The sequence below is a fragment of the Xiphophorus couchianus genome, chromosome 24 (genome assembly GCF_001444195.1).
Source record: "Xiphophorus couchianus chromosome 24, X_couchianus-1.0, whole genome shotgun sequence".
In the NCBI taxonomy this organism is placed as follows: domain Eukaryota; kingdom Metazoa; phylum Chordata; class Actinopteri; order Cyprinodontiformes; family Poeciliidae; genus Xiphophorus; species Xiphophorus couchianus.
Window position 1 is genome coordinate 1,620,047 of NC_040251.1, and position 12,208 is coordinate 1,632,254.

The following is a 12,208-nucleotide window of genomic DNA, read 5'->3' on the forward strand; positions in this document are numbered from 1 at the left end:
CAAGTATAGCTGGGGCTAAAGTATATTCTGTGCTGGGATACATCTCTAGAAAGAAATTTAGTGCAGCTTTACTCTTGAGAAGTAGGAGAACACTCCCCTCCACAGCAAAACCGGGCCTGTTGTTCCCTGTTGGTAGTCAAAATTAGATGAACGGCACATTTAAAAGAACATGTTAAATATGTTTAACCTTTTGTTTTGGCTGTCCCATTCACTGCCACACATTCCAGCTCTGTGGAGGGCAGAAAAAAGTCAGCTGGTTGCGTTTTGCGTCTGCGCATGCCCAGTTTAACGGCTTCGAGCTTTCGCGCAAGCGCAGTCCGCCGGAGCGCTCAGGGATTTATAAAGCCCAGAGTCGCTCCGTCTCCTTCCACCTTCAGCCATTTTAACCATGTTAGGAGCTGTGGGACGCTGCTGCACCGGGGCTTTGCAGGCTCTCAAGCCTGGGGTCCAGCCCCTGAAAGCCCTCGTTGGATCCCCGGCTGTTCTTTCGCGTGAGTTCCCTACAGGCCGGGCTGTTTCCGAGAGGAAACCTTGCGTTAAAATGTTGTTGATAGTCTGAGAGGGCAGCGCTAACGTTAGCTGGGGCTAGCAACACGCTGACTAGCCTGCCGGTGACGTAGTAGGCCTCTGTTGTAAAATGCCAGATTTTACTTTAGTTTAACCTACTCGGAAACATAACATGCATATATAATGACTTACATGTTTATATTGAATAATGGGTTGCATTGGAAAACAAGTGGACTGTCTAGTTTGTAATGTTATTAGAAATGACCTTTGTGAAATGACATGAGGCGCTGCTAGGTTAGCAGATTAGCAAGGTTACGCGGTCCTCTGCAAAGAAAGACGCTGTTAGTTTGACATAAACGATTAAAGAGGACAAATCTGAAATCTACACTTTTTAGAATATGTCCCGATAAGTTTAGGAGCTGCAGAAAGTGTAAACTAGAGTGCACGTCATTCATTTGTCATTCAAAACACACCTTCCGATGGGGCGGTGTAGTATTTTCATGTTTTCTCCACATGCAAGGTGTTTAAAACAAATGTTCAGTTTGTTTTAAACCTGCAGAAAATGTTGATAAAGAATTCTCCGAGTAAATATTGTAAAGAGGTTAGGGTTACGTGTGAATAGGAGTGTTATTCACGTAGGGCTCAATTATGTATCCATCCGCAGGCAGGGACTATGTCGCTCCTGCCGCCGCCGCCAGCGTCGCCACAGGCCGCATTGTGGCCGTCATCGGCGCCGTCGTCGACGTCCAGTTCGACGAGGGCCTCCCTCCCATCCTCAACGCCCTGGAGGTCACCGGCCGCGACTCTAGGCTAGTCCTGGAGGTTGCTCAGCATCTTGGTGAGCCTTAAATCTTCAACTAACAAAACTATTTCATGTTTGTAGAAGCTTGCTGAACCTACTTGCTGTTCACAGGTGAGAACACAGTGCGTACCATCGCTATGGATGGTACCGAGGGTCTGGTTCGTGGACACAAGGTTCTGGACACCGGTGCCCCCATCAGAATCCCAGTGGGCCCCGAGACCCTGGGGAGGATTATGAATGTGATCGGCGAGCCCATCGACGAAAGGGGTCCAATCAGCACCAAACAGTGCGTCAAAGTAAAATATCTATAATCTTGAGATATTCCATTCATACCTAAGGATTAAAAGAAACTGTTTAACTCTTTCTCCCTTAGGACGGCACCTATCCATGCTGAGGCTCCTGAATTCACCGACATGAGCGTGGAGCAGGAGATTCTGGTGACTGGCATTAAGGTGGTGGACCTGCTGGCCCCTTATGCCAAGGGAGGGAAAATTGGTATGTATTAGCATTAAAGGAGTAGTTCGGTTTTTGAAGGGGGGGAGGGTAATTTAAAAAAACTTAACATATTTTTCATTTTGAGGTCTTGATTCCAGTTTTTCTTAAAAATCTATAAATGACAGCAAATGCAATTTTCGGGGTCAGTGGAGCTAGTTCACCTTTCTTTCATAAAGACGTTTTAGACCAGGGGTGTCCAAAGTCGGTCCTCGAGGGTCAGCATCCTGCATGTTTTAGTTCTCTCCCTGGTGGTAGTAACAACCTTCTCAGCATGTCAATGTTCTTCTTAGGTCTATAATAAGCCGTCATTTGATCCAGGTGCGTTAAACCAGGGAGAGAACTAAAACATGCAGGATGCCGGCCATCCAGGACCGACTGTGGACACCCCTGCACAAAAAAACCCCAAAAAACCTTTTCTTAAAATGGGCCATTATTTTTGGAAGGTGACCAATACTACTGTTGTGTTTTGGGGCCTGCCACAATTTTTAAATTGTCCCAATAAACGATAATGTCATTTTGAGACCATTTTCAAGCAATATGTTAACATTGGAACTGGAGGATGCTTTTAATAAACAAAGACTAAACAATAAATCAAATGGAAACGGTATAATTTCCATTAACCTTTGCTACATTTAGAATAGGTTTTTCACTTTTAAATGTTCACTTTCATATTCCAACAGCCACTTTTGAATCAATTGAAAATGCTTTCGCTCTTCCTAAATGGAAGTCATGGAATTTCAGTGGAAAAATCCTCTGTAGCAACGCAGTGACATTGCTTGTGGTTTCAGGGCTGTTTGGTGGCGCCGGAGTAGGAAAGACTGTGTTGATCATGGAGCTGATCAACAACGTGGCCAAAGCCCATGGTGGTTACTCCGTGTTCGCTGGCGTGGGCGAGCGGACCCGTGAGGGAAACGACTTGTATCATGAGATGATCGAGTCTGGTGTCATCAACCTGAAGGACACTACCTCTAAGGTGGGGCTCGAACTCCTCCTCAAAGAAGTAACGCATCCACCATGCAGTAATGGGACGGGCTGGTTAAAGTCTGTTTCTCCCCCTGTAGGTGGCGCTGGTGTACGGACAGATGAACGAGCCCCCAGGCGCCCGCGCCAGAGTGGCGTTGACTGGACTGACCGTGGCCGAGTACTTCCGTGACCAGGAGGGTCAGGACGTGCTCCTCTTCATCGACAACATTTTCCGCTTCACACAGGCCGGTTCTGAGGTTTGTACCAGTAACGCGGCTAAGGAATCTTCACCAAGGGGAAGGTTTTTGCTAAAAGAAACACCTACCGCCCTCTCAGGTGTCTGCCCTGCTGGGTCGTATCCCCTCTGCTGTGGGTTATCAGCCCACTCTGGCCACTGACATGGGTACCATGCAGGAGAGAATCACCACCACCAAGAAGGGTTCGATCACATCTGTGCAGGTAAACATTTAGCAAAACACAATCTCAAATCTACTTAATAAAATGAGTTATTTTTGCTGCACAGAATTAAGCAACATCTACCTTTCTGGTGGGAAAATAATGTGATCAAAGAAACCTAAAGCGAAACTTTGTTTTCTCTGCAGGCCATCTATGTGCCCGCTGATGACTTGACTGACCCTGCTCCCGCCACCACCTTCGCTCACTTGGACGCCACGACTGTACTGTCCCGTGCCATCGCCGAGTTGGGCATCTACCCTGCCGTGGATCCCCTGGACTCCACCTCCCGTATCATGGACCCCAACATTGTCGGAGCTGAACATTACGACGTCGCCCGTGGCGTGCAGAAGATCCTTCAGGTTGGGGAAGCTGCATTGTTTTTGTCGTTATGAAGACCTGTTTGATAGTCAACAAGCTAACTGGTTAGCCTTCTTACAGGACTACAAGTCCCTTCAGGACATCATCGCCATCCTGGGTATGGATGAGTTGTCCGAGGAGGACAAACTGACTGTGGCCCGCGCCCGCAAGATCCAGCGTTTCCTGTCTCAGCCCTTCCAGGTGGCTGAGGTCTTCACAGGCCACTTGGGCAAACTGGTGCCCCTGAAAGAAACCATCAAGGGCTTCAAGAGCATCCTTGGAGGCAAGTATTGTAAAAAGTACTTCTACATTTAAGCTGAAACGCACACTTCATAACTTTATGCTTTTTGTTGTTCCAGGCGAGTATGATAACCTGCCTGAGCAGGCCTTCTACATGGTCGGTCCCATTGAGGAAGTGATCCAGAAAGCTGAGAAGCTGGCTGAGGAGCACTCATAAACACCTGAACATTCTGAGCAGAGGGGAGGGTCCTATGGTTAGGAGCACTTGGTTTGTAAAACATGTCAAAAATACAAATGTACCTGTCTTGTCGCCCTGAAGAAAGTTCTATTTAATGTTTCCAGTGAAAGATAGAATAAACCACTGTCTTTACACAAACAGACTTGTCAACTGCATATTTCATGAGCTTTAGCTGTAATAGAGGCCTGTTCCTTGAGAAATCTTATGAAATGATTGTCCTCTATTGTGACCACAAGATGGCAGACTTGAGCTGTAAAACTTTGAGTTGTGTTGCAGATTGTTACGTTTGGAAATAAAACAGACAAATTGGAAACTTTTTATTTTTTGTCACTTCATGTGGTAAGGTAATGTGCTTTAAAGTAGTTATGTTTAGGAAAGAAAGTGGAAATTTAAGGTTATTTTAAAACATTGAAGTCTAATTTTGCAAGACACTGTAGGTATCTGGGAAGACACATGAGTAGCTTAATCTAACTTTTTAGGGTTACCAATATTTCAGCATGAGAATGTAAAATCTATACAGATTAGAGCACATCTTGGACATTTGACTAGTGAAAAATTACCTTTCCAAGCTGACTGCAGTTGTCCTAAAGCATTTGATAAGACAAGGATCTTAACAAAGCAATTGTTTTTGGTAAGCTGGAAAGAAATCTGAAGTCCTTACCAAACGGCTCTCACCCATAATTCTGTATGATTAAGCTAAAAATTGTGAATGTGCCAGAAAACTCAGACCGTGCAATTTCTCAGACTCTAGAGACCGCAGCCAGCATGTTGAATGCAAGATCTTTCTGTAATTTTAAGGGCATAAACTAACAACTGTTTTACCTATTTGAAAGGAAAAAATGAAATTGCAGCACAACATAGTTTTGAAAACTTGTATTTCAACACAACTTCCAAACAAATGTTTTGCCATAAAGGAAAACGCATTTAAAAAAAAATCCATACCAACTGTTGAGCACGGTGGTGGAGGGGTAGTGATTGGGGCTTATTTTGAGCCAAACACTGGATTATCTAACATCTAAAGGTCGGATTGATTTCTATGTGCACAGACTAGCCTAATATTGTAACCAAATTGAAAGCAGGTTGGGCTTTTATTGCTTTTCCTTAACCTTTAACACCTGACTATCATGAATGCAAAGAGTTTACTTCAAGAGGCAGATAAGGTGGCCTTGACAGTGTCCTTGTGAGAGCAGCTCAACCTTGTCATTAGAGTGAACAAGTTGAGACTAAACCGACTGCTAATATTGAAACATGCATTGTCAGCTAGTGTGGTAATGCATGAAGTGGATGCATAGATGGAGGGTTACTGTAACTTCTTGGCAATGGGAATGGCATTCTTCAGGAAGAAGTAATCAACAAAACAGGTTGGCATGTATGACATTGGCAGCCAGAAAAATTTGCCGTCCCAGCCGGGGGAGTAACGTTTACGTGGCCAGGTGGCGGAGACTGCGTGCTCCATGCAGCTGACCACCTTCATCAGATCGCCGTCACTCATTTGGGTAAGTTTTTCTTTTATCACGTCTTTGGCTGGAACAAAAGAGAAGTCTGTTGAAGCAAATAAAAGAAGACAATTGACAGGAACGAAAGTTTCACGCTTACATTTTTGGATGTATTCAGCCCCGTAGTCATCTTTGATGTCCTGCGGCAGTCTGTCCCACAGCGTTTGGACGTTCCTGGTGTGGAGTTCGCTGTCTGTGACGCTGGTCTTGAAGAATCCCGGCTCAATACAGAGGACTTTGACACCAAAAGGAGCCAAGGTGAACCTGAGGAAATTATGTCATCTTTGTCAACACTAAAAGGCCAGTGTTGGCGCAGTAGTACATTTATAGGGCAGGTTAATATTTCACCGGAGGCTGTCGTTGAAAGCCTCAACGCCGAACTTTGAGACAGGGTACGGGCCCCCGGTGACACAGATCCTCCCAAACACACTTGCGACATTCACCACTCGGCCCCTGGCCTTCTTTATCAGAGGCAGGACGCTCAGTGTGGCTCCGATAACCCCGTTCAGGTTCACGTCCAGCATTGATTTGTAATCGTCAAGGGTATGCCAGTCGCAGGGGCCGGAGGGAACAGCAACACCTGCGTTGTTTACCAAAGCCCAGAGACCTGCAAGGAACCCAAATACATATACAACCTTGAACAACCTGCTAAATTTCTCAATGAAACGCCTGTCTGTCCATCTACAACCAACTCACCATGCACTCCGACTTTGTCCTTAATCATGGCTGCAACTTTGGCCAAACTCTCCTTCGACACAACATCCAGGTGTGTTGTGATCAGGTTTCTGGAGCAGGCCTTCTTCAGCTCCTCCTCTCCCTTCTCAGTGTAACACCCAGCAATCACTCGGAAGCCTATCTTGTCCAGATGGCGAGCCAGAAGGTTCCCAAAGCCGGTGTCGCAGCCCGTGATGTACACATACTTGTTGGCCTTGTCACCGACCCTGGGGAGCTCTCTGATCCAGCGGAACAGGTAGAAGAGCACGACCAGGCCCAGAAGATACAGGAACATGTCTGTAATGTGAAAGAATGTTCTTATTCGTTACTGTACATCAACTGGAGGGAGGCAAGCTCATCTGTAAAGAAACATCAGGCAAAAATATTCTGGGTATCTACCAAAGTCAATCAATCTGCCCCTAAAACCAATATTCATTTCCACCTTGTAATGTCATGTGGTATTTGTTTGGTCGTGTGACAGTGAGACAGCACAGGATCATGGAATTTTTTAATTGAAGCACAGTAGCAATGTCAGCACTGTGGTTATCTTTAAGAATGGTGTAGGGAAATATACATATGAATAATATTATTTTAAAAAATCAGTCATTGGCTATAAAAGGAATATTGGATATGAATATTGGATCTCGATATAGGTCCACATTTACAGCCCTATTTTTTTTCTGATAACATGAAAAGTACAAAGATTTTGCAAAACGACACAATCTTCAAGACTCCCATGACTTTTAGAAGAAACGTCTAAAATATGATTCTGGGGCAAGAGTTTAAACAAAGTCTTGTTCCATAAAACCCCTCCAATGTGATTAAGTTCAAGAATATCAAAGGGCCAGGCTACTTTTATTTTTAACCTGTTAAAAACAACTGCATTTGGTAAATTCTCAGATTCCTTTTCTGGTATGCAAATGAGTTCAACAACAAGAAAGTTTACAACAAAAACAAGCTGAAACAAAATAACTCTATATAGGGGCCAATACTGAAGTCAGACACAAGTAGATACAGGTATTTCCCAACTTTCCAGAAGACACCGACACACAGGATGCATATCTGTCCAGACAGATATCTGTCCGGACAGATATGCATCAGTCATTGAGTAGGAATGTTGGTCATGGTGGAATGGATTGGATGGGTTCATTTGGGTGGGTTTCTATATTCACATTCACTGATTGCATCCAGGGTTTTTTTTTTCTCTTGCCCTTAAAATCTGATGTTTTTGTAGTAAACTGAACCAGCAATTAAACTAATTTGGTTTCTCAAAGAGCCCTTAAGTAACTGTTTGGTTTTCAACAGTCGGTAAGAGCTGTTCAATTGTCCTTTTTGCAGAGTTTGTTGTGATCTTACACCCATTTGTAGAGAAGTAGAAAATATTTTTTATTGCAGATGTATTACATCACCCTAGATTTTCTTCCATGACATTTTATATGAATTATTTAAAGAGATGGGTACCTAACAAGTCCTCTTTGCCTAACCTGGCATGTAGATAATAGTAATAGATCTAACTTTTTTGTGCCGTTTTTTCAGCTACAAAAGCTAATCACAAAAGCAACTTGCTCACACATCGTTTTCTGTAATGGCCTTGGAGGTCTAATTTACACCTCCCAGTCTGCTCCACTGGTTGGTTGTTGTGTGACACAAATTCTGTCCTTAGCTGACCACTTGAGTCCACACTCAGATTTTTATGACCACACTGTCTGCGATCACCAGCAGGTTGATAATATGTATTTTATTATTCATCGATTGTAAGATTTGCCACATTGTTAGCCTTCGAGACCCTTCAGATTGTGTTACACTATGTCCTTATCAGTTTTATTTATTTATATATCACTAACTGTTCCAACAACTTTCAAAATCATATATGGCCAAGAAAATCTGATTCATTTTATTTGTTTCATTTGGCATGAATGTGCTTCCGTACATGGAAGTCCTACTGGAGATTATGAGCTCACTTCCCACCACACATTCTTCTGTCCTCATAGTCGAAACCTTTTACGAGCTAATAAATGAAGCCACTGACTAAAAAAGTTACATTTATATCATTTCTTTCTGTTAAGCCCAGTAATAGTGATCAGAACGTAAAATGTGGCGTTGCTTTCTCTATTTTGTTTTAACAACATTTACGCTAACGTGAAGAAAAAGTTGTTGCTGAAAGTTTAAAAGCCTCCCTGGAAGGCAAAACTGAGACGCACTGAACTTACAGGAGGAAACATTCATGCAGCCATATTTCGTAACATGACAAGAAGACATTCAGGGATCGATAGAGCGCATTCTACTCTGATAAAGAAATGTAGAAATCTACAGTAGAACAAATAAAGTAAAACAATGCATAGTCTGACATCTCGCCTCCTCTCTGTTCTCATCCCCTTGTCGTTTTATAAATGTCCCTAATAGATAATGAAAATGACAAAAAAGAACTACCTGCAGCAGAGCAATGTCCGTGGACTGTCTCCTGTTCGAGTGGACCCGATGAGACAAAGTCAGGAACCTAATCAGATGATGTCGAAATAGGAAACGACAATGGGCGCCCCCTGCTGACAAGAGAAGGAATTGTTTGTCCATATCCAGTTACGTTGGTCATCTTTTATTCTGTTTTTATTCATTTCCATATATCTCCTACTAGTTTTCAGTCCTGATATTTTCATTCAGTAGCATGCAGCGTTTTCACTTTTACCCTAGCACAAATGAAATAGCATTTTTATATATTAGATAAAATACAATAAACTACAGAGCAATAGTTCCCAATGAGAAGTTAGCAGTATAGGTGACAGCAGCTAACAGTTGTAAAATGAAACATAGCTAAAATACACAACATTAATAATGATAATAGTTAAAAACATATGCAAAACATAGAAAAATTACTCACAAAACACTGTATATTACATTTGTCTAAAGTATATGTCAAAAAATAATACTTGTACAGAAAGTAGTATTATTTTGTGGTATGTATTTAAGCTGATCCTTAAATACATACCACAGTTACAGACAGCAACAGAAAAAGAGGGAGGAGCTGCTGGTTGCTATGGTAACTACCAACTGTGTAGAGCGTCATAGCTGAACTTAAAACATCAATGTCTGAAGAAACAACTTCTTGACTAAACAAAATACATTTTAAGAATAAACAAACAAACTTCACGTTTATAATATTGTTAAAATAAAACCCTGTTACTTTAGCAAATGTCTAAATTTCCCTCAAGGTTGACTTCAATTTTCATGGCGCAACCTTCAGAAAATCTCCAGGGCAAGTTCCATAAAGGTTTTCTGAATCCTCCAAAGGTTAGCTTCAACAAGGACAGTGTGACCACCAGGGAAATATGAAGGAATATCTTCTAAATTTGTATCAAAAATGGCTGAAGATTAACTACAAATTTGATGCAACCTTCAGAAAACGTCCAGGGGGAAGCTAGCATAAAGGTTTCCCAAGGTTAGTTTCAGCGTTGACTTGTAAACTTATGGCAACTATCAGTGTTCTCTAAAGTTAACTACAACTTCAGCTATGTTGCTTTCAGAGAGCATTCAATGAATGTTCCTAAATCCATCTATCAACCCATCCTTCCTCCGTTTCTTTCTTGGTATTTCAGACATTCATGCCGAGTTCAAGCACTTATACTTTGATAAATGGTGTAAAATAACTTGAAATTTGAGAGAGAGACAGAGAGAGAGAAAAAAAGCTTTTAATGGATCACATCCCCATGAGAGTAACTCTGAGCCAGACTGTATATTCAGCCTGAAGATCCCATCAAAATAGTCACACAGCAGGTAGCAAACTGATGAAACCTGCTGAAATCTCCAGCAGGAACCTCACCATCACTTTTTGGTCTCCATCCAGCAATAACATTCTTTAGCTTCCAATCTGTTTACAGTCTGCTGCTGAACGCTTGTCTTAACTTATGTTTGTCAGACTTCAGTGTGCAAAACTGCATCTAGAATAAACTGATGCTGGACTTCCTTAAGTCTCAATGTGACTGATGAAAACCAAGCTAACGTCAAGAAATGCAGAGCTGGTGGAAATAAAGAGCAAAATGCTTTTATTCAGTTTTGTGTTTATTCCCATAAACCCTTTGAGATTGTTTGTGCTCCCACACCAAACACAGAGAAATGAGGAGTAGCAGCTTCCTGTTTTGACCTTTTAGAGTTTTTCATTTCGCTCTTGAGCCTTGATTACAACAAAGGGCTAGAAAAGTCCTATAAAGGTTGTGGTTGTTTATTACTTTCCATCAATGTGCCGGTCATCAAACAGAAGAGTGCTGATCGGGGGGACTATTAAAAGTTTTCATATGTACCCCTTAAACCTTTTCACTTTTTAAAATGTTTCAACAACAAGGTTCAGTGCATTTTTTTCTCTATTCGTGATTTTATGTGACGGCCTTTGCATGTGTTTACCGTTCTCTCGTGACGTGTCTTCCTCAAAGATTCAAATACTTGGGCAAGACAAGTGGGAGTTTGAACCCAGATTTATATTGGTAGATTTTCTTAATTGTCTTCCAGTTCACAATTTTCCACTATGTTGTGTTGGCCAATCCATAAAATCCGTTCGAGTTTGTCGAATGCGAAGGAGGCAAAAGGGTAAGAATATTCCCGAGTTTTGAGAAGAAAAAGTGCTCAAAGACTTTCACAACCTCTGTGTTGAGGGTTCTATCCCGCAGTCAGTTTGCTATAAATCTTATTAGACCTACAGACATTCTTACTTTTGAAAAGCTGTCAATCTGACTAGAATTGTAAAGATGCCTTCTTTAGTGGGATGCTTCTCATATTTCTACCACCAGGTGGCAGCAGTGTAGTTTCCTGATCGCTGCTTGCATTCGCCTGGAGATGAAAAAGAAAACTTACAAAACAAAAGAGCAAATACTAATTATTATGCGTTCAAATACTTTCAGGCGTGTGGCTGATGTGTTAGTAGAATGTCTTAAAGAAATGACCCAAAGAAAATGAAATGCTGTTGCTGAAACCGTTTTTTTTGTTTGTTTGTTTGTTTTATTTATGTTTGCGGTTGCCGCTTTGCTATCTCATTAACTCAATTTACGCAGCAATATCACATATAAAATATCTGCAGCGTTTTACAGACACAGTGGTCCTTGTCATGCGGGTCCTGGCAACATTTAAAGGCCGAGGTGAACGACCGTCTGTTCACTACTACTGACATGTTTTCATGTCCATACAGGATGATTGTTGGAATATTAAACAAGAGAATTACACCAATAGGTCAATAAGAAATGAGAATTATGTGTTTGATGACCCGTTTTAATGATCCACCTGCTGAACTTTCCCAATTAAGAACATGTATTTATTTAAAGCCAATGTCAGCACAGCATCAACTTTAGACTTTATTTAACTAGTTTTGTATTGTGCTCACATTTCTGTTTACTTTTGTATGAAAATTTGTTCTTGCAAAGGAAAAAAAATCTATGCCAGAAGTAAACTAAAATTTTAGTTTATTACTCTATTTCAGGCCCTCTTAGTTTACTTTGAACGTTCACTAGAAACATTCACCATTTTGTTCATAAGTGACAAGTGAGGGCAAAAACCGCTAGTGCACTGGTAACCCATTTTGGAGACAACTCTGGAGCGGACAATAACCCTCCTGTTATTGACAATTTTTGCCTCGTTTAAAAATATATTTCATATTTGGCTGTGTTGAGGAAAATACCATAAAATTTGGCCAGGTTATGATTTTGTGGTGAATTTGAACTTTATTATCATTTTGTTAAAGTTTTTATAGAGCATATTTTAATTTTCATATTCATTGCAATTATAATAATATTTCTGATTCTATGAAAGCACCGGAATCCTTTCAAAATGTCATATTTTGGTGTTTTACACAAGATTAAGGCGTTATTTTATTAACTTTTTTGTGACTAACAATTTTCATAAACGGAATAAAAAGTTTCCTTCATTTTCATAAGACCCTTGTATTTAAGGGTGTAAAAGTTC

The 12,208-nt window shown here is 41.4% G+C and overlaps 2 protein-coding genes across 2 annotated transcripts; one reads left to right on the forward strand and one right to left on the reverse strand.

The window, feature by feature from the left end:
- The first annotated feature begins 312 nt into the window (after positions 1 to 312).
- atp5f1b (ATP synthase F1 subunit beta) lies at positions 313 to 4,376 on the forward strand. Its single transcript, XM_028010923.1, has 10 exons — positions 313 to 491; positions 1,172 to 1,345; positions 1,421 to 1,595; positions 1,683 to 1,804; positions 2,593 to 2,777; positions 2,866 to 3,024; positions 3,104 to 3,226; positions 3,370 to 3,582; positions 3,662 to 3,863; positions 3,940 to 4,376. The coding sequence occupies exons 1-10, from the start codon at positions 389 to 391 to the stop codon at positions 4,035 to 4,037; spliced, it is 1,554 nt and encodes a 517-aa protein (XP_027866724.1). The 5' UTR covers positions 313 to 388; the 3' UTR covers positions 4,038 to 4,376.
- Positions 4,377 to 4,916: 540 nt separating this feature from the next.
- Positions 4,917 to 8,811, reverse strand: LOC114140744 (retinol dehydrogenase 7-like). Its single transcript, XM_028010924.1, has 5 exons — positions 8,699 to 8,811; positions 6,251 to 6,565; positions 5,903 to 6,161; positions 5,655 to 5,818; positions 4,917 to 5,582 (listed from the first exon to the last, which is right to left on the reverse strand). Exons 2-5 carry the CDS (start codon positions 6,561 to 6,563, stop codon positions 5,359 to 5,361), a joined length of 960 nt encoding a protein of 319 aa, XP_027866725.1. The 5' UTR covers positions 6,564 to 6,565; positions 8,699 to 8,811; the 3' UTR covers positions 4,917 to 5,358.
- Between the last annotated feature and the right edge of the window lie 3,397 nt (positions 8,812 to 12,208).